Genomic DNA, 21726 nt, shown 5'->3' with positions numbered 1-21726 from the left:
GGTGTTGCTAAGGATCTCCTATACTTCATCACGAGGCAATCAAGCCGTAGCCATAGCTGTAGCCGCAACTTTGCAGACAGTCTTACTTTCTAGCTTTGAAAAAAAAAGCTTGAAAGTACATAAAACTAATAGTGAAGAATTCAACGCAATCTAACTTTGATTAAAAGCGTGGCCATTCTTCTCAAAATTAATTTTGCACCAATTTCTATCCAAAGAAATTGACATTTTAAATATATTAAAGGCTCAACTAAAGGGAGTTTAACAAATAAAACAATAGTAAATTCATGCATAATCCCTTGCTTTATTGTTTTCAGCTTCTTCCACCAACTGATGTATTAATTTGAACCTGAGTAGGTTATGCAGGCTTGGTTTGTGTTAGGTTGTATACAAAAGAAATGCATATATTAAGGTTCTGAATGTACAACACTTTGATTAAGATTTAGGCTGTAGCTTCATCTGTGTACAAATTTGTGGCAAGTCTTTTCAGTGTATATAAAAACGGGGAAAACTAATCCAAATGACGTTTTAGTTCCGAGCTTTCTCATTATCAGCATTATGCATGAGAGCATTTTCATGCATATTTATAAGCTACCTACAACGGTTTTTCTCCACAAAGTATTTCACAAACAAAAGAACAAACTTTCCCAATTAAACTCATCCATCTTAACCCAAATCAAGTTCACTATCTCATTCATAACTACCTCAATAATTAAAATCTGTTTATTCAAAATAAAGTTATTATATCTCTTAATAGAAAAAGCTGGCTGTTTATTTATAAACGTACAGACTCACTCCGGACAGAACAAGAAAAGTTAAAACTCATTCCATTCCTGTCAATGTTACAAACATACATGTATCTCGTACAACAGTTGCATGCTTATCAGAAAGAGTTTTTTTACAAAAATGCAAAATCTGGGCCAAATTTCATAGAGCTGCCTAAGCAGCAAACATAACGTATTGATTTTCTGCTTAGCAAAAATGAGTGAGAAAAAATTATCTGCTTACATAGCATAGTTTCTATTTCAAAAACACTACAAACCAGAAGCATAGCAGTAAGAACCAAATGTGATTACTGGCATAACAGCTTTATAAAACTGGCCCCCATACATGTACCTTTCATGGTCTGGTCACACCAAACTTAACTATCTTTAGCCGTTTTGAAACAAAAACATTTCCATCTATTTTTTCGGACAAAGCTTTTTCATATCACTTCTTGTTGAAGCACTTTGTTAATGCATGGTCCCTTAAACGACAACACCTCAAGATGAAAGCGAATCATCATTTCTGCTGGTCTCACACCGAGCCAAGAATGGAAGAAGTAAAAAAAAAAAAACATAATAAATAAATGTTCAACTAGAGCAAGAAGAATCCAATCTCAATTATCAACAAAACTTCCTGACAAAACTGGCCGCTATTGTGTGCCTTTTATTTCGCCACCAAAATATTTTGCAAAAACATTATCCAGAAATGGAATTCTCAATTCCTGTGCAACAAAAAAACAAATTGGGGCATCATCCCCAATTCATTTTAATGATGACTAAATACTTCTCCACCCAAGATCGCTTGCAACGATTTCCCCGTCCAGCAGTAATCTCATTTTACTTTACACTGACTCCAAGCTTCTCAAGGCACCGCAATCCCTTCTCTTCATACTCTTGTCTTGAGATCCAGAAATCTTCACGGTCCTTCATGATGTCTGCGAGAACAGCGCCCCCTAGGAACACCATGTGCTTACGACGAGGGGGGTCCTCAATGCGTATCTTGAATTTCTGAAGATGAACGGACAAACTCAGATTAGATGGATATATGCAATATCATAATGCAGACAAGGAAAATTTACCCATCATTCAAAATCATGGGGCTGATACTGACTGGTCATACAGTAGGAGGGTTAAATATTTTGTTGTTATTTCTACAATATCTATGTGCAAAGCCACTCAGAACTTCTTAGAGGATAAATATGATACTTCCTCAGTTTAGAATCAGATTCATTTCAGTCATCCTTGTGGCTTAAATACACTATTGCCAAATAAATTCCCGATGAAATTGTTGCCGCCCATCTTTCTGAATTACCAAGTCAAGAGTTTCATTCTGGCAAAGGTGTTTTTCAAAGATGAGCCGTTACTCCTGAAGCTCCAAAATGTTCTGTAAAATGAGAACGAGCGTGAATCCCAAGAACAAAGTTGCTAAGAACAAAGTTGCTAAGAACAAAGTGGCAAAACTTACACCCAGCTTGGAGGTATCTCCTTTGAGTACCCTCTCCAGGTAAAGCTGCTTAATCTCACGTTCCAGACGTGAGGGAAGCCCAGGGTACATGGTGGAGCCGCCGGACAAGACGATGTGTTTGTAGAACTCTGGCCTTGTGTCGATATCGGCAGCCTGGATAGTGTTGAAGAGGAGCTCAGCGATGCCTACACCCTCTATGTTAATTAGATGAGGTTGGAAGAGGGCCTCTGGAGCTCCGAAACGTTCACCGCCGACCTTGATCACGCGACCGTCTGGTAACTAAGGAACAGGATAAACAAGGATCTTAAAAATAGCTCTTGAAATAGCTCAAGATTTGATCTAGTCTCTCGGAGAGTTGAGATCAGAAGTTCAAACCTTTTATTGATGCAATTCATAATCATTAAACAAATGTTTGAGAGATTGGCTGTGGCCAGCTTGCCGTTTTTACCACTCTTTTGGTAGCTTTGCCGAGTTCCCTTGTTTGGAAGATCATCTAAACAAACCCAAATGAACACCCCGACAAACGAACAAACTGTGTATATACATAGATGTACTGTGTAGATGAATTCACCACATAATATCATATTGCAGACAGGAGAAGTTTAACAATCATTCACAACCATTGGGCCTGATACTGACTGGTCATACAGTAGGAGGGTTAAATATTTCTAGTATACGCCATGTGCAAAGCCACTCAGAACTTCTTAGAGGATAAATATGATACTTCCTCAGTTTAGAATCAGATTCATTTCAGTCATCCTTGTGGCTTAAAAACATTCCCTGATGAAATTGTGGCCAAACTTCTTTTTACCTAAAATATTTGAAAGCCTTGTTCAAAAGAGCCTTACTCACTCTTTATGTAACTTAGCTATTTCTCATCTTCAGATCTCTATTTGATTTGCTTCTCGCTGGTCCAAACTTTCTTATTATTTCTTGGGCATTATCTTCAGAATTAGCTCATTGCAGATACATTTTGCATTCTCTCCTGTCTGTTGTACTTTCTCTATGAAAGGTCGACAGTTATGTGTACTTACTGTATAGTTCTCCACCAGTACTGTTGTTTCATTTGCCAATTTCTGTTCTTGTTCAATATCATACCTGAAACACACATCAGGGAAAGAGTATATTCAATCAATGAAATTCCAGAGAAATACCATAGAAATAATCTATGAGGGGGGTGGGGTGGTTGGGGGTGGCTGATTTAAAGTGAGCACTTACCCAACGTAGCACAGGTTCTCCTTCATGATTCGTACCGTCTCAAAATCTGCAGAGTGGTTGAAGGCATACCCCCTGAGGAGCAGAAGCTACAAACCAAAACATATACAAGATGGAAACATAGTCAGGACATGGACTGACCTTAAACTCAAAATATTTGAATCTTTCAAATCTCAACTCTGGTCTTGTAAAACCACTTCTGGCCCTCTGACTACGTTTTAGTATGCCACTCAGAACTTCTTAGAGGATAAATAGTTGATCCTCACGATGGAATCGGTTTATATTCATTGAGTCATCCCTGTGGCTTTCTGAAAAGTTACCGGAATTTTATGAATTGAAACAAACGGTATAGATGTTTCACTTTAAAGTACGCAGAGATGTGGTTTGTCCCTAAAACAGGTGCATTAGACGCTTTAAATGTAACCTTTTAATTGTAAACTTTCAATCATTCCTTTCAGTGATTTACGATGAGTGATAAATAATAAATGAAATGAAATAATAATCCTACCTTGATGAGATATTGGGTGATATCTCGTCCAGCGATGTCTAAACGTCTCGTTAGATGAGGTAAGGAGAAACCTTCATATACTGGACAGATATGCGTCACTCCGTCACCAGAGTCTACGACTACCCCTGTTAATAGACCTGCAGTCCAAGAATTCAAACAAACAAAAGTGGCGCTCAATCATTATCACCACCAACCCTCCAAAATCCATTGAATAGTTTGCTGGATTTGGTGCTACGCTCCCAAATCACTTTCGGTCAGCATGAGGCAATGAGGCATTAATTGATGAATCATGGAACATTTGATGAGCTATGCGTTCAGTTTTGGCTGGCCGTGTTTAAAAAGCCCCTTGGTGAAGAGCAACAATGTTATAGGTTTTATATTTTAACACTTTATAAGTCTCCGACTACTTTGTTACAAAATGCCACTCAGAACTTCTTAGAGGATAAATAGTGGATCCTCACGATGGAATCGGTTTATATTCATTGAGTCATCCCTGTGGCTTTCTGAAAAGTAACCTAAAACTTATTAATAATAATAACAACAATGAACAGTTTTAACACACATCGGCGTATGGGTAAAAAACCAAAATCAATGAACAGTTTATTTTACTTGATTTGCATCAGATCAATTTAGTTGACACACGCCTTCCCGTTGTCGAAAAGTAGATGATGTTTGCATTTTACTTTCTCTTTAAACTCTCAGATTGTACGCTCAATGCAGACAATGTTCTCAAAAGCTTACCTTGAGCATACAACGTTAAGACGGCTTGTATTGCTATGTAAACACCGGCAAACTGGTACTGCTCAAACATAACCTAGAGGAAAAAGGGTTACACATTCAAGAAGTTAAGGGCACGTTCAGAAAGCATTCAATACATGGAACCCTGAATTCAATAATGTGATCATAAAAATAGGGTATTTGGAAAAAGCCACTCAGAACTTCTTAGAGGATAATCTTCATCGTTAGAATAGGATTGGATATAGTCATCATTGTGGCTTTTTAAATTTTTGTTTAGAAAGTGTTCTTCGGGACAAAATGTTTGCTTCACTGATAATAATGCTATCATTGTTGACTGCAAAGTGTATCTATGTTTCAAGACCATGCGCATGATGTTGAATGGTCAGACATGGATAATGAGCAATTTTCATTTCAATTTTGTACCTGGATTATTGTTTAAATTAAAGATTTTTTTTATTGTTTGTGAAACTTTTACAATTGATCTGCTGGGGACACTTGCCAGTTTACACAATAACAAATCAGCATCGTCTTACACTGCCTCAATACAACAAGGGTCAACAATGAGGTCATAACAGAAATTAACATAAATGTAAATTAACGGCAAGAGTTTCGTTCATACCTCCACCATTTTTTCCCTGTTCCTGTGTGGGTTCATGGGTGGTTCGGTCAGGAGGATCTTTGAGTCTACGGGGTTGATGTTCATCCTCCCCTCACCGAACGTATAGTCCCATATGTGTTTCATCTCGTCCCAGTTACGGACTATACCATTCTCCATGGGGTAGTTCACCTCTAGCATAGAGCGGAGCTGGCTGGCTTCATCACCCACCATCAGATCCTGTAGTTGTTGACAAATTATTCATCAAATTAAAATGCTGTAGCAAATGAAAGAACGTTCCTCTTTTAAGAAATTTTATGATTTTTAAAATTAATTATACTCTAATTTTTTGAGCAGAGTGACAATTTCTTTTACTAGTGAGCAAATGTCAATGGACTTTCCTGAAGTTATATAAATAAAGTTGTATGTAACCTCAATGTTTCCACAAAAGAAAGTTGCAATTTCAGATAACTGCTGGAATCAAACAGTGCCAAGTAATACTTCCTAAAAAATCTCAATGACTAGCCAATGACAGGCATGTCCCATTCTTTTTTAAAGGCGTCCATAGAATAGTATATCAGGTCTTCAGGGGAGGTTTCACCTTTTTATAAAGAGACTTAAGGTACATCAGGAGAAGAATTTAGCTGCTTTTGTGACAATCAATACTGGGTTAATTGATAAATTGTCTTGAAAAGTTTTCAAGGTTAAACGGCAACTTCGGCTACAGCTAGAGCTAGATCAGCGGGTCTGCTAGTGTTGAAGAGTAGGCAGAAGCATGCAATCTAGCCAGAGCTGTAGCCGAAGATTCCTTTTTTGGACATGGCTTTACTGTCCACAATGCATATCAGTCTGTCAAATCATTTAAAACACTGATCTTGTAGTCTGATGAACAACAGTAGAAAACAGCAACGGGTGAACTACAATGCTAAACAGGTGGACATAAACATTATGTTGTGCGAGGGATGGGGAAATAATATTGGAGATGGAGCTTTGATGAACACTTAAAGACTTGGGTGCAAATACATCTAATGAGGACAGAGTAGCACACATGTACAATGAATCGTTATCATTCATTTCCTAAATAGATGTATCTCTAGCATTTTCTTCCACATTTCACCTGAGATATCCGAGCACTGTTTTTGAGGCACTGTGTAAAATACATGAACTGTAGAATACAAAAATCTTTTTTATGTATTTTCAAATATTTTGCAAAATCGATCAGAACAGGGGAAAAAGTTTTAAAATACTGAAGATACACCTTTAAATAATCATTAAAATACAAACATATAATCACATAAAAAATCTTTTAACAGAACATGAAGAAATGCCAAGAATGTGCATTTTCAAGTCCTATTCTACAGTGAGTGATTTAGCAAACACTTATTAGTTGACAAGTCTACCGATGCAAGGAATGGGGAAAAAAGACGAGTCATGAATGAAGGCAGATATTGGTTACTTATTGAGAGTTCATAAGACAATTAGACAACCACATTAGTAGTTGTCAAAAATTGCTTACTTTTTCAGGATTCGCGAGAACAATCTAGTAGCAATTGTCAAACTTCTCTGAGAAATAAATGGTGCACAACTTGGTCAACCAGAATCTATATTAGAGTATCTTCGGTAAATTATAAAATCACATTTTATCAGAATTTTACTGATAAAAATTTAAGATTGGGAACACTGATCACAGCTTACACATTATGATCTTAAATTTTTAACGACCCAAACAGGCCATGCACAAGCACCATCTTAAAAAATATTCTCCATTTCTTTATGAAATTCTGAACGATACACCACAGTTGCTCAATAATATCCATTTAAAATGTGCTGAATTTGTCGGTGTGATCTGCCTGCATCCATGGACCGCCAAGGTCAGTCGATATAAACCATAGAGTTATATATAAGAACTAGAGGGCGCACTGGTGATTCTGCTTGCACAAACACGATGGGACCGCAAGATGACAAGCGTGCCATTCTGTACGCGCGTTGAATATGAAATACACATTTGAGGTTTTTTTATTGAACACTCACGCGATGCTGTTTGTTCAACTTACATAATGGCCGCACAAACACACGCTGTGAGATGGTTGTTTTGTCAACTTAGAAAATGGCCGCCTGCGCGCATGTCGGGGCGCGTATATAGGCCGGTGCGCCCTCTAGTTCTTATATATAACTCTATGATATAAACTCATCACAAAATGTTAACACCAACCATGCACCAACAATGAATGTATGAAACACACAGAGAAAGAAATCAATCAAAACGCCTACCTGAAGCTGCAAAGATGTTACGATAGAAGAAAAGAAAACAAAACAAAAATAGCACAAGAGGGGGAAGAATTAATTGCAAATAATGTGCATCAATAATATTTTGGGCAAAGTTAGTTTACCATGGACGAGTCTGAATTGCAATAAAATGACTCAACTAGTCTTAGAGCTGTTTAACTCTTTTGTGACACCGTAGCGGCTTCAAATGGCTTGTACCAATATGCCCACAGCGGCCACAAATGGCTCGTAGCCAAATGCTCATAGCAGCCGTAAATGGCGGCAAGATCTGGCCCACTGCCACATACAAAAAGGTAAAAGTAAAGCTCATGTCCTCAATTGACATTTTCCAATGTTTTCCATGTTAAACATAGTGTCTGGATTTTGGATGTGTCTTACTAATTTCTTGACAGTGTACAAGAAAACAATTGTGTCTAAACCAATATTAGCCATGTCTCGGTGTTATGGTGACGATTATTGCTGGGCGAATAGTGAAATTTTGTTATTCGGATACCGCTGGCCAACTATCCGAAATTAACCGGATACTCGAATAATTGTTTTTGCCAATAGAGGGCGCTGTTCGTTTGTGAATGAGATCTTATGGGCGGATTGATATTAGTTTTAGACAGTGTCACTCGGTTCATTCATAAAAATGACCAGATCTAATTTAAAGATGGCGATTTGCTTTTTCTTTTGATCGTAATTGACTCTACATGAAGGAAAACTTGTGTAATCTTTGGACAAATTACGTCAGAAATGTCATTGTTTTAACTCTTCACGGAGGTGAGCATAGTTAAATACTTAATTTATACTGTTTTATGCTGTCTTAACAGAAGTTTCATAAGGATTCAGACGAAACATTTATATCTGTTGTCGCCCGACGTCCGCGGATATTCGGATAGTTAAAGAATATCCGGTTACTCGGTTGTTATTACAGAATTATCCGGTTTGTACAGAGGTATTTGCGCCCTATGCGGATATCCGGTTAAGAAAAAAAAGGCATTCGCGGTTACGGATAGGAAAACCTATTCGCCATTAACCGGATATTCGAATAATTCGCCCAGGCCTAGTGACGATGTTTACACATACAGAAATTTATGGCCTCTAAGGTCCGATGTATGTAATGTGCTAAATCTGCATAATTTTACTTGAATAACTTATCACTGATTAGTCCCTACCACCAGCAGTTACACTTTGGCACCCTTTGCTCCAACAAATAATGATGTGCCAAAGACAAACTAAATCATCACTTTAGAGCATTAAGCTAAAGCGAGTATTGGCTAAGAAATTGTTATATAATAGCTGTAGAATTGCTTTGCAAGTTAAACCAGTGATCATGCAAAATAACAAAAGAATATAACTTGTGAAAGAAAATAAAAAGATGAACTACCAAACTTGTGATTTATAATTTTGTTGTGCTTAAAATTACCAGGTGTCAGGTTTAGGCAAATAATTGGGTGCATTCAAATCAAAATTTAGCCAAAACTTCAGTAGGTTAGGGAAATTTTTCAATTTTGAAGTGACAAGTACTCAAGCTTCATGTATAAGAAAACATCTACTTTCTTGGTGAAATTTTGACAAGTGTTCAACTTGTTGCTGAATGAGCAAGAGATGAAGTGAGTCTATCTGGAGAAAATTACATGTTCTTATTGAATCATTCCAAGAATTGCAATTGATTCTGGCTCGTACTAGGTCTCCGTAGTTATTTTGTCGACTCCATACAGAAATATACTATACCTTTATTTCTATATCGCCGACTTTGGCTGTTGATCTGATGATTGGTCGTCCAATCAGCGACGGGAAAATATGAGCAGGGAAATTGGATCCTGCATAGCCACATTTCACAAACTACAAGAGGAAAGAAAGACTCAGTAAGACATTTTGAATCTAAATAATAGCTGTTCAAGCTGTTCAATTGTTTATTGTCACACATATAAATACATATACAGTGAAAGTGAAATGCATAACTTTATGCATTACTTTATGCAGGTGCATTGGCAATGGCTACTCTACTGGTACTCTCGATCGATCGTACCAAGAAAGCAGTGCACCATGGCAGTGGTGGTTGGAACATCCTGAATGTAGAGTAGTAATATGCAAAATACTGTTTGGACTCGCCCACAGCGAACATATTATTACGCACAAGCATGCACCAACCATACTCTATGCTTTATTTTAACCAACTGAAGAGGGATGCTGGCAGTCATGCCTGTGATATCCCTTTTCCTGGGGGATTTGGAATACTGACCAAAAGTTTTTAATAAGCTTCAGGAAGGATTTTGAGCCCATCACAAGGAAATAGGTGAAATATTCATTGAACCAATCCAACAGGGATATTCTTCAAAGTTCCCAGACGCGTGTCCATATGTTTGTACACAAACCACGGATTGGGTATTTTTTCTTTCCAGCCAGGACGAGCGTGTGCAGATAATTCTCCACGTTTGTCCTGGGAAAAAAATACGCGCACGGTCGGGGACAATCGGCATTAGTAGTGTGTAGCGGTAAAAGAGCGGAAGTTGAGAAAATTCACACTCAAAATTCATTTGATTTTTACTCAAAACCCATGATACAAATTTGAACAATTCCACGTGTAGGGCAACTGCAACTTCTGAAGCATTAGAATGGTAAGTTTCATGATGCAGATCGTTGCAGATGGTTTTTCAAGAAAGCGAAAGATTTTGATATCAGATGTGCTGGGGCCAAGGATACGGAGTGGATTGGAACGATTTATGGGGCTCCTTGCTAATCAGTTATTGATTGTTAAATAAACAGTGACTTTTGATGTGGATGCTGAAAAAATTATTTGGCCAACATGTTTGTACCAGTCATGTCTGTGCAGCCCTTTTTAGTTTATCAGAAGTACAAAGATTATTGTAAATTAATATTACAGAAAAGGGGTGCCAGTGCCACTTTTTCACTTATTATGACCCAGCCACAATCTGATGATCTGGGCTTATCAAATTGAAGGACAGAAAACATTAAATTTTATACCAAGTTCTACAGTACTCCTAGAACTATTTCGGTTTCGTCCGGCTATCGTCTCCCGTAACCTCATAGGTTTATATCTCTCATGCGTTTAACGACCCATGGTTCAATCATTGTTCAATGAATTTTGGCATCAGAAATCTCTCTTTATTTTAATTTTAATCTCGCCAAAATTAGGCTCTATGTGTCCTTTGATATCTCAATGTCCGAGGGGGCGACCAGAGAACCCACTCCGCAATCTCAAAAAATGTTAAAAGTTATAAATTCTTACCGTAATTCAGTCCCCAAATACTCCGTGTTACCACTACACTACAAATGCTGATTGTCCCCGAACTCTGCCGAACGCATCGCCAAGTCACGACACGTGATGAGCGTGTGCATATTATTTTTTTCCCAGGAGAAACGTGGAGAATTTTCGCACACGTTTGTCCGTCATAGAATTAAAAAAAACACTCGATCCGTGCTTTGTGTACAAACCATATGGACACACGTCTAGGAATCAGACGTCTGGTTCCCAGACGCGTGTCCATATGTTTTTGTACGTTAAGCACGGATCAAGTGTTTTTTTTATTGTAGGACAAACGTGTGTTGATAATTCTCCACGTTTGTCCTGGGATAAAAATAATATGCACACGCTCGTCACGTGTCGTGACTTCGCGATGCGTTCGGCAGAGTTCGGGGACAATCAGCATTTGTAGTGTAGTGGTAACACGGAGTATTTGGGGACTGAATTACGGTAAGAATTTATAACTTTTAACATTTTTTGAGATTGCGGAGTGGGTTCTCTGGTCGCCCCCTCCCTCGGACATTGAGATATCAAAGGACACATAGAGCCTAATTTTGGCGAGATTAAAATTAAAATAAAGAGAGATTTCTGATGCCAAAATTCATTGAACAATGATTGAACCATAGGTCGTTAAACGCATGAGAGATATAAACCTATGAGGTTACGGGAGACGATAGCCGGACGAAACCGAAATAGTTCTAGGAGTAGTTCTACAGATGGCAGACAAGAAATAATCTTTGCATCAAAAGAATACTACTACTTATAAGCATGAACCAAAGTATTCCTACACGAACCTGCTGGATCTTTATGGACTTAATAAATGGCAAATAAATCGTTTTATTTAAAAGAAAGAGTTCGAGTTTATTAATATAATTAATAAATTATCATGTCATCCTGATGAAAGAAACAATTTAAACTCTTGGTTTACAAAATGGTCATGAATTTATCACAATTAACTCTTCGTTCTTTGTTTCGTAATACTGCTTGTTAAAATAATAGTGTTCTTGGATTCTTAAATAAAAATGTGAGTATTCAGATTTTTAAAATACAACAAGAGCCACAACCCGGAGATTACAAGCAGTTTACTTCCTGTTTGGTTTCATTAATTTTTGGGATCATCTACAGTAATTTCGCCTCTAAATAATTTATTCGTGATCGAAAATCCATAAAAATTGACCTGTGGAAATAAAGAATACTTACTCCTGTACCGTTATCGCAAACTATGACTTTTTTCCCTTGGCTATCCATGATGGATGCTTGAAGATTGAGGATTTAGAGAAAATTCCTCCCAGCTATCTTTACAGAGTCCCAAATAGACACCGCCTCTCTTTTTGGACTGGCTAGAATAGACTGGCACCTTTCTTCTTCCGGCTTTGAGATGAAACCTTTACCCCAGGTTTTGACAACTCTAATTATGTTTGAACTACATTTTGATCGACAGAAACGAGGTTGCCGGACACATGTATGGTACCCAGTCCCCTCAGACGATGTATACGACAGCAACGAGCTCACGGAGTCTATTTAATTTGTTTTACATACAAAACAATGGGTCCTACTAAAAGCCGACAACAAGCCGACAACGCCGACAACAAGTCCAGAGCGCCGCCAACACGCCGCCAACAAGTTTTAAATACCTCAAAAATGGCAAATAAACCATATAAATTTTAGAACTATGTGTGTTTTGTAATATAAACATAAATTTAATGGAAAAACTTCACGAAAAGTGTGAATTTTTAACCAGAAAAAAAAACTTAACGTTCACGGAGAACGGTCGGACGCCATCTTGGCTTAAAATCGTGTTTGGACCAGTCCATTATGATGCGGGTGAGTCAGACTTAGCAATAGAGGGCGGGCGTCATGCACTGTGCACACTGCAGTGAAGGTCTTCAAATGAAGCCCGCCCTCTGTTGTTGACAAGTGCTAAATCTACCCGTATCATAATGGTCTGGTCCAAACACGGTTTTTAAGCCAAGATGGCGTCCGACCGCTTTCCGTGCAAGTGAAGTTTTTTTCTGGTTAAAAATTCACACTTTTTGTGAAGTTTTTACATTAACTTTATGTTTATATTACAGAACACATATAGCTCTAAAATGTATATGGTTTATTTGCCATTTTTGAGGTATTTAAAACGTGTTGGCGGCGTGTTGGCGGCGCTCTGGACTTGTTGTCGGCGTTGTCGGCTTGTTGTCGGCTTTTAGTAGGACCGAAAACAATCACAACATTCGAATCATACAAACACACTGTCGATATGACAAAACAATCATGGAGTTAAGAAGCGTTATTCTAATGTTTCTGTCAGTGTCACATTCTTTAGGGCTATTCATATTATTCACTTCAGTGAGCGCACAAAATCAGGTTAAAGTGGAAGAACAAGACAGTCGTAGCACCGATGTTAAATTTAAAAAGAAACAGAAGTACACTCGTGTTTTCAACGATGAGCAACTCTCAGTTTTCGATGGATCTTCTGTACGTGTTTTTCTGTGTGCAAAATGCAATTGTTACCTTTTATGTCATTTTAAATTTCATTTGGCTATCTAATTTAATAGTATCCAGGGAGGTACATGTGTGCTTATTTTTGGTTATCAGTTCATATTTTAACAGCATTTATTTATTATTTAATTAAGAGTCAGTTCAGGTAAATAGTTGACATAGTTGCTCACGGTCAAAAAATGAATTTTTTTTATACTTTGTTGGTGGAAGGGCCTTGGGGTGCAAGTAAACAAAATTGCATTTTCAATTCTATATATAGCCCGTTGCCATGGTTACGGCTCATTTTGTTTTTTGGCCATTTTAGGCCGATTTTGGGGTCTGAAAAACTGGTTTTTAGCTCATATTTACAACTCCACCCAACCAAAATGCAACATTATTTCAAAAAACCTTTTATATCACTACAAAGTATCATCCTTGGCCTTCCTTGAGAAAAAAAATTATTGCTTTAAATAACACCCTTGTGCTATTTTTGCATCATGCATTACAGTATGTTTTTAGAACTTGCAAAATCGACATTTTTACCCTATTTTTGGACCCCAAAATGTCAACTTGCCAGGGGTCTCAGAAAATTTTCCTTTCGGCTGTGATTAGGGCCAACAGTGGTCTTTCCATATCTGGTGTCAAAAACTTGGGCAATTGTATCCTGTTGTGACAGTACTGCCTCAAAACTAGACTTTTTTCCCCAAAACATGAAAAATGCCTTTTTAAGGGTCTTTTCACATAATATCGAAATACGTGTCCACTGTAAAAAAAAAAGGAATATTTTTCTTATACTTTGTGGATGGTAGGATGGTAGGGACTTGGGGTCCAAATAAATAACATTTACATTTCAAATCATAATATAACACGTTGCCATGGTAACAGTTCATGTGTGTTTAGGCCACTTTAGGCCGATCTTGGGGTATGAAAAACTGTTTTTTTAGTTAATATTTACAACTCCACCCCACCAAAAAACAAAAATATTTCATAAAACCTTTTACATCACTTCAAAGTATCATCCTTGGCTTTACTTGAGACAAAAAAATATTGCTATAAATTTCACCCTTGTGCTATTTTTAGAACGTGTATTAGAGTATGTTTTTAGAACTTGCAAAATCAACATTTTTACCAGATTTGTTGCCCTCAAAATTTCATTTTTTTCAGGGGTCTCAGAATATTTTCCTTTCGGTTTTGATCAGGGCCAAAATTTGTCTTTTTTATTTCTGGTAAGAAAAACTTGGCAAGTGTATCCTGATGTTAACAGTACTGTCTCAAAAATAGACTTTTTTCCTCAAATAGAAAAAATGCATTTTGAATTGTTTTTTCTTCATACTGAATTTCTAACATTAAAAAGTAATAACTCTATCAATCTTGCAGCTTTTCCTTAGCACTACTGGATTACCCAACATTTATCAGGAACTGTTGATGACCTTAATTTTAGAATTTGCCCGGCCCAGCCCCAATCATATTTCTTGACATTGCATAAAACAATGTTTTGTGAATAGCGCCTCTTCTTTTGAAAGTGTTCCCATTCGGTTGTTATTGGTGTTTTCATGTCTTCTGGGTAGAAACACTGTGTTTATTGTATCCTGTTGTGACTGATCATGCCTTAAGTATAGTAATTTTTTCAAAAACAATGCATGCTTGTTAAAAATCTGGCACTGTTTCCATGCCCTTTGAGTACTGAATACAAAGTTTTTATTTAAACATAATGGTATCCAACCAAACCATAACCAATGCTTTGCCACTGAGAGTTCTTGATTTGGCTACTTTACCTATTATACAGGTATGATTCCCATTGCAAGTAGAGTGCGATGAGCATTCTTTACAAGTTGTCTTTAATACAGGGCCTACTCTCCTTGGTCCCTGCCTGCTACCAAATGTAAAACTTTTCTTAGAGACAGAGATCATAAACAATGTAGTTTCTGTGCTTGCGGCAGATGGTTTGGAGCATCCAGTCATGTCCAACACAAACGTGGGAAATTAAAAAGCCCGCTTAAAAGTGTTGGAAAAGTTTGCCAAGATCTTATTAAAAACAATGATACTAACGATTTGCAAGATGAGCGTAAGAGATTATTTAAAAGGAACACGTTGCCTGGGATCGGTTAAGTTGGTCTTTGAAATGCGTTTGTAACGGTTTGTTTTAAAATGCATGGTTTTTGAGTGATACTTGTGTGGATCATTATATTCTACTTTTAAAATATCTTTCTAATCATAATGCATTTTTTAATAAACGTTTACAAACGCTTTTCAAATACCAACTCGACCGATCCAAGGCAACGTGTTCCTTTAATGAAACAACATTGAAAGAAGTTGTAAAAACTTGCACCTGCTGAACATAAATAAGTAAGATGCATATACAGTAACAAAAGTCTATTCAGGCTAGTTTGATTATTATTTCCATTCACTATCTTACTAATTCATAATTATTATATATGTCTCTGAGAACGATCAACAAAAAACATTGTCAAACATTACCTGCTGAATTGTTTATCACGTTAAATAAACCAACTCTTTTATTGTTTGCAACAGTACAATTGAAAGGAACCCCACCATAGATGGGGGAACTGCTTACAGAAGGCCAAAGCAGGTGAATGGCCATTTATACTTTGGATACAGTACTTGCTCACTTTTAGAGCCTCTTTGTTCTGATTGGGATGAAAATGTTTAGTTTGGTAGCGGGCAGGGGACCAAGAAGACTATTATAAGGCCATGTAAAGACAAGAACAGTAAAGATTGCTCATCGCACTACTTCTCTTCTTGCAATGTGTACCATACCTGTACAACTAGGTTAAAGAGCATGGAAACAGTGCCATATATTTTTAACAAGCATGCTCGTTTTTGTTTTTTATCAATTCAAAATAAGGGATAACTTCAAAATGCATTTTTATTGTTTTTGGAAAAATTACCATTTTTGAGGCAGAAGTGTCACAACAGGATACAATAAACCAAAGTGTTTCTCCCCAGTAGACATGCAAACCATAATAATAGCCCAATCAAAACAAAAAGGGAAATATTCTGAGAACCAATAAAACATTAAAGACAGTACAAACTTTCTTGATGTGCAAGGGGAATTTAAAAATGTGACTTTCAAAAAAGAGGCGCTGTTCACAAAACTGTTATTTTATTTTATGCAATGTCAAGAAATATGATTGGGCCAGGGCCGGGGTGGGGCAAATTATAAGATTTAGGTCATCAACAAGTCCTGATCAATGTTTGGTAATGCACTAAACCTACAGTGCTTATACAAAGCTGCCAGATTGATGGAATTATTGCTTACTTCTTCATGTTATAAATTCAAAATGAAGCAAATATTTCAAAATGCATTTCTCTATGTTTTCGGGGAAAAGGGCCTATTTTTTGAGACAGTTCTGTTACATCAGGATACAATTGCCCGAGTTTTTCTTACCAGAAATAAAATGACAAATTATGGCCCTGATCAAAACCGAAAGGAAAATATTCTGAGACCCCCTGAAAAATGGAATTTTGAGGGCAAAAAATCTGGTAAAAATGTTGATTTTGCAAGCTCTAAAAACATACTGTAATGCACGTTCTTAAAATAGAACAAGGGTGAAATTTATAGCAATATTTTTTTGTCTCAAGTAAAGCCAAGGATGATACTTTGTAGTGATGTAAAAGGTTTTATGAAATATTTTTGTTTTTTGGTGGGGTGGAGTTGTAAATATTAGCTTAAAAAAAAACAGTTTTTCATACCCCAAAATCGGCCCAAAGTGGCCTAAACACAAATGAACAGTTACCATGGCAACGTGTTATATTATGATTTGAAATGTTAATGTTGTTTATTTGCACCCCAAGTCCCTGCCATCCACAAAGTATAAGAAAAATATTCCTTTTCTTTTACCATGGACACGTACATGTATGTCGATATTATGTGAAAAGACCCTTAAAAAGGCATTTTTCATGTTTTGGGGAAAAAAGTCTAGTTTTGAGGCAGTACTGGCCCAACAGGATACAATTGCCCAAGTTTTTGACACCAGATATGGAAAGACCACTGTTGGCCCTAATCACAGACGAAAGGAAAATTTTCTGAGACCCCTGGCAAGTTGACATTTTGGGGTCCAAAAATAGGGTAAAAATGTCGATTTTGCAAGTTCTAAAAACATACTGTAATGCATGATGCAAAAATAGCACAAGGGTGATATTTAAAGCAATAATTTTTTTTTCTCAAGGAAGGCCAAGGATGATACTTTGTAGTGATATAAAAGGTTTTTTGAAATAATATTGCGTTTTGGTGGGGTGGAGTTGTAAATATGAGCTAAAAACCAGTTTTTCAGACCCCAAAATCGGCCTAAAATGGCCAAAAAACAAAATGAGCCGTAACCATGGCAACGGGCTATATATAGAATTGAAAATGCAATTTTGTTTACTTGCACCCCAAGGCCCTTCCACCAACAAAGTATAAAAAAAATTCATTTTTTGACCGTGAGCAACTATGTCAACTATTTACCTGAACTGACTCTTAACAACTCATCTGTTGTATTTACTTATTTATAAGTTTTAAATAAGTTAAACTTATATTTTATAATGCCTTAATGGGATAACTTTCCGTAAGGCGCCACCACCTTTTCATTCATTTTTACAAGAATTAGGGATATCTCATTGAGGTAAAGTAGATACTATATTATTTCATATCAAATTAAAAAAGTGGTGGCGCCATACAAAACTTTTCCTTATAATGTACCACAATGGGTGCTTTCGTTTAGCTTCCCTGGGCCTGAGTCGACCCCCGTCTGCCCCAGTACGTTCGAATAGCTTTGACGGGGCTCACCTGGGTCAGCCCCCAGTGCCCTGCTGGTCACTTGGGGGTGACCCGAGGTGCATGCCGTCACCACGAGAGGGCAAGTGTGATCATTCCATTAGCTCTTGTCAGGGGCTCACCCGCGTGAGCACTACGGCGTCGACCCAGGGAAGCTTATCGAAGGCACCCATTATTACTCCTACTAGAACTATGCGGTTTCATTCTGCTATATCGGCTCCCGTAATGGGAGACGATAGCGGAACGAAACCGCATAGTTCTAGAAGTACCACAATATCAATTATATTAACTGCCAACATCTCCCGTGTTCCTCAGGCATAGAGGTCTTTGATGGAATTTTGAGCAGTTTTTTGTCTCTTCCTGTTTGGTTGTGGGTACCAACAAACAGAGTTTCAGGCCTGTATGCTTCGTTTTTGAAAGGGCAAGGGCACCAAGGCATTTTCTCTTTGGCAAAGGGCACCCTATGAGGAAATTGTAAGTTTGTACTGTAGCATTTCAAGGGCACCAAGGCAATGACCAGGGGCAACAGAGGCAATCGCCTACGTTGCCTCCGTGAAGTATCAGGCCTGGAGTTTAGGAACTATGACCCAACAAGCTAGTGCTACAGAAGCTACATATATGCCAGATGTCTAAAATGTTAAAAAGTCTTGTTATGTTTGGATCCAGTGCAATCGGACTGCATCAACAGTTGTTGATATTGAATTCCATGTACCTAAAAAGAGTCGCTTGTATTCTCACACAGTTCATGGTTGCATAGCCCTGGTAGGACGAAGGATCTAAACCCTGGAAAATGGTTGCAATGACATTTCATCATTGATTCATATTGTCATACCCAAAATAACTCTTTTTCTCTTCTTTTTGTTATAGCCGGATCAACCAATTTATTTGGCAATTAAAGGAATTGTGTTTGATGTAACTTCAGGTAAAGGTATGTATGATTGCTTTCGTCTCATCTTCTCAACTGTCTCTAACCTTTTTGTTTTCTTGACATATGTTACAATTAAATTTGCATTTACTCTGAAACTTTGAATAAATTACTACTGTGAATTTTTTTAATGAATTTTGTTCTTCAAAACATCAAATTTTCTACTGACATTGATATATTGAAAGAATTACTGTGTGAATGTTGCTGTAACTGATATTGATTGGATGCACAGCTTATTGCTTTAGATGTGGCCTCACCGCTCACCCATTGCATGAAGTAGTCATTGACAAAACGTTTCAGTTTGATTTGTTTTTTCTTTCCAGAATATTATGGCAAAGGGGCCGCCTACAATGCTCTGGCTGGCAAAGATTGCACAAGAGCAGTAGCTAAGATGTAACTGGATCCATATGATCTCACCTCTGATGTTGTGAGTTGTTTTGCTGTTTTGCGTTTTTTTAGGCATCTGAAAGCGCACATGTTGTGCAACGAGGGTGTTTTTTCCTTTCATTGTTTTCTTGCAACTTTGAAGACCAATTAAATCCAAATTTTCACAGGTTTATTATTTTAAGTGAGAATACTGATCTTTCACAATTACCAAATGTGTCCCAGTGCCTTTTATTTAACCCAGCTTTTGTAGACGAAAGTGTCGGCTGTTGTGGACAGGTTTGTAGCTGCAAATAAATCTATAATCATCATCATGGTGTCTTTATCTTTGGTGGGTTTTTTTTCTTCTCCTTTTCTTTATTTCTCAGGATGGTCTCTCCAAAGAAGAATTGGATAATCTTGACACCGTTCTCAAGGATACATATAAAGCCAAATATCCAATTATTGGTCACATGTTATTTAAGAGAGTGGATATGAATTCACCTCCGCTCTACAGGGTTGAGCTCTAACAGCTTAATTGCCTTAATTTTGTACAGTTCATTTTAAAACCGCAATCATTATAATACCTCAGACAGTTTCGCTCTTCCTATTGGTGGAGAGCGCGTCACGTGGGTGTGTATAAACCTTTGTTCATGACCAGTAAAAACTATTGAAACATGGGCGTGACACGCGAGCTTGCACCTGTGCTTATAAGACAGTTTCTTCATTCCTATTGGTCGAGAGCAACGGCTGGAACAGTTGTGCCACATCACGCGATACGTGATCAGCATTCCCTTGTAAGGACTTGTTTACCCGAGGGCCTTACCATTTCATAGCTGGAGGGGTGTTGTGTCGAAATAAATCATTGAACAATTATACTTTTTACATTTATTTTAATTTTGACCAAAATGTGTTGATGTTTTTCGACCGAAAGGTATTTATAGTTGGGAATCAAAGTGTGTTGAATTGGTTTTCAAAAAGTGGTTTAAATCCGCCCAGGCCTGGTTCTTGATAAATTTACCTCGACTTCGTCTCTAGAAAATTTATCAAGAACCAGGCCTAGTTGGGTTTAAACCATTAGTTGAAACCTCTTCACCACACATTGATTCCCTTATTTAAAGGCTGAAACTTTGACAGTGGTGTATTCCAGGCTGGTGTATTCAGTAGTTTATACAGTTAGATATTCAACAAACCTGCTGTGCTGCCTGTGAATGTTGTATGTGTTCTTAGGATCAAGACCACAGGGCCTGATTTCAGTGAGCTGCTAAGCAAGTAGCTAAGCACAGCAACATTGTTCTGACCAGAATAAGGTTACCAGCCAAAATAATATGTAATGTGTATAATTGTTTGAATGGTTAAGCAATATTTTTTAGCTTACGCATCTCTATGAAATTTGAGGCCTGGTTTTTACAGTTTATGACAAACATAACCAAAGTTTAGGAAACTTAGGCATAACTAGGGGAATATCTCTGTCCCCTAGATCCCCCCCCCCAAATTTGAGATCTTGACCCGGGGTCAACTTAACAAGTTACATTTGATTAGCTTCTTTATATAGTAGTTTCATTGTAAAAACTATTTTTCTAGTACGTGTAGATAATATCTTTGTTGTTATCGCCACAACTGAGCATCTTATAAGAAAAAGTAAATGGCTTAACAAGAGCACTAAACTTGGGCTTGTTAAAAAAAAATTCAAACAAAAACTACTGTTTTAATTTGCCATAAGTGCCCTCAAATACAAAATAGTATCCACAGGTTTTGAGGATGGGACTTGGGAAGATAATAAATTACTTGGTGAAGGCCCTACAGTTAAATTAGTTGTTATAACTTATTCTTTTATGCACTTCTGATAGTACAGTACTAAATTTTATATGGCATTTTATCTACGGATTATGATATAACAAACTTATGACAGATGGGTATGATTAGATTGAATTATGAGACCTGTTTGTAATTGTACTTTTGTTGTAAATAAATTGAGTAAAAAACTACTGTGTATACTTATATATTTCACTAATCCTGAACATGACTGCATTTCACTATCAAATACTTTGTCATGATAGGAGCACAAATTGTTTTATTTTGTTCTTAACAAATTTCTATGAATGATTAAAAACAGTGTTATGGTGCTGAAAACTGGAAATAGTTTGGTGTTTATTACTGCACAATTGTTTTGTTTTATTTATCTTGTTGTTTATTCTTGTTTACATGTATATAACAAGGAAACTCAAGTTGAAGTCAAACATGAATATAGAGGCTAGAACAGTTATTCATCCCAGACCACTGCATCAAGGTCTTTGGCTTTGGTTGGGGCTAAGAAGCAAATTGCAATTGGGGTGTACTTTTTCCCTTCACTTTAGTATCTAATTTCTTGGCC

General features: G+C 37.2%; 2 protein-coding genes and 2 non-coding genes across 4 annotated transcripts; 1 reads left to right on the top strand and 3 right to left on the bottom strand.

Annotated features, from left to right (window-relative positions):
- Window positions 1-277: 277 nt before the first annotated feature.
- LOC139937408 (actin-related protein 2-B) lies at window positions 278-12173 on the bottom strand. Its single transcript, XM_071932546.1, has 9 exons — window positions 12019-12173; window positions 9285-9395; window positions 5307-5522; window positions 4691-4763; window positions 3950-4086; window positions 3445-3530; window positions 3261-3324; window positions 2227-2505; window positions 278-1769 (listed from the first exon to the last, which is right to left on the bottom strand). Exons 1-9 carry the CDS (start codon window positions 12064-12066, stop codon window positions 1599-1601), a joined length of 1185 nt encoding a protein of 394 aa, XP_071788647.1. The 5' UTR covers window positions 12067-12173; the 3' UTR covers window positions 278-1598.
- On the bottom strand, window positions 1934-2007 carry LOC139948830 (small nucleolar RNA SNORD61). Its single transcript, XR_011787485.1, has one exon. It is a non-coding gene; the product is annotated as a small nucleolar RNA SNORD61 (small nucleolar RNA).
- Window positions 2917-2990, bottom strand: LOC139948823 (small nucleolar RNA SNORD61). The gene has a single exon (XR_011787484.1). It is a non-coding gene; the product is annotated as a small nucleolar RNA SNORD61 (small nucleolar RNA).
- An 865-nt stretch (window positions 12174-13038) lies between the features above and the next one.
- On the top strand, window positions 13039-21485 carry LOC139941081 (neudesin-like). Its single transcript, XM_071937508.1, has 4 exons — window positions 13039-13284; window positions 18932-18992; window positions 19313-19416; window positions 19742-21485. Exons 1-3 carry the CDS (start codon window positions 13081-13083, stop codon window positions 19384-19386), a joined length of 339 nt encoding a protein of 112 aa, XP_071793609.1. The 5' UTR covers window positions 13039-13080; the 3' UTR covers window positions 19387-19416; window positions 19742-21485.
- Window positions 21486-21726: the final 241 nt, after the last annotated feature.

This window comes from Asterias amurensis, chromosome 1, assembly GCF_032118995.1.
Source record: "Asterias amurensis chromosome 1, ASM3211899v1".
Classification (NCBI taxonomy): Eukaryota; Metazoa; Echinodermata; class Asteroidea; order Forcipulatida; family Asteriidae; genus Asterias; species Asterias amurensis.
This window is presented reverse-complemented; position numbering and strand designations above follow the sequence as displayed.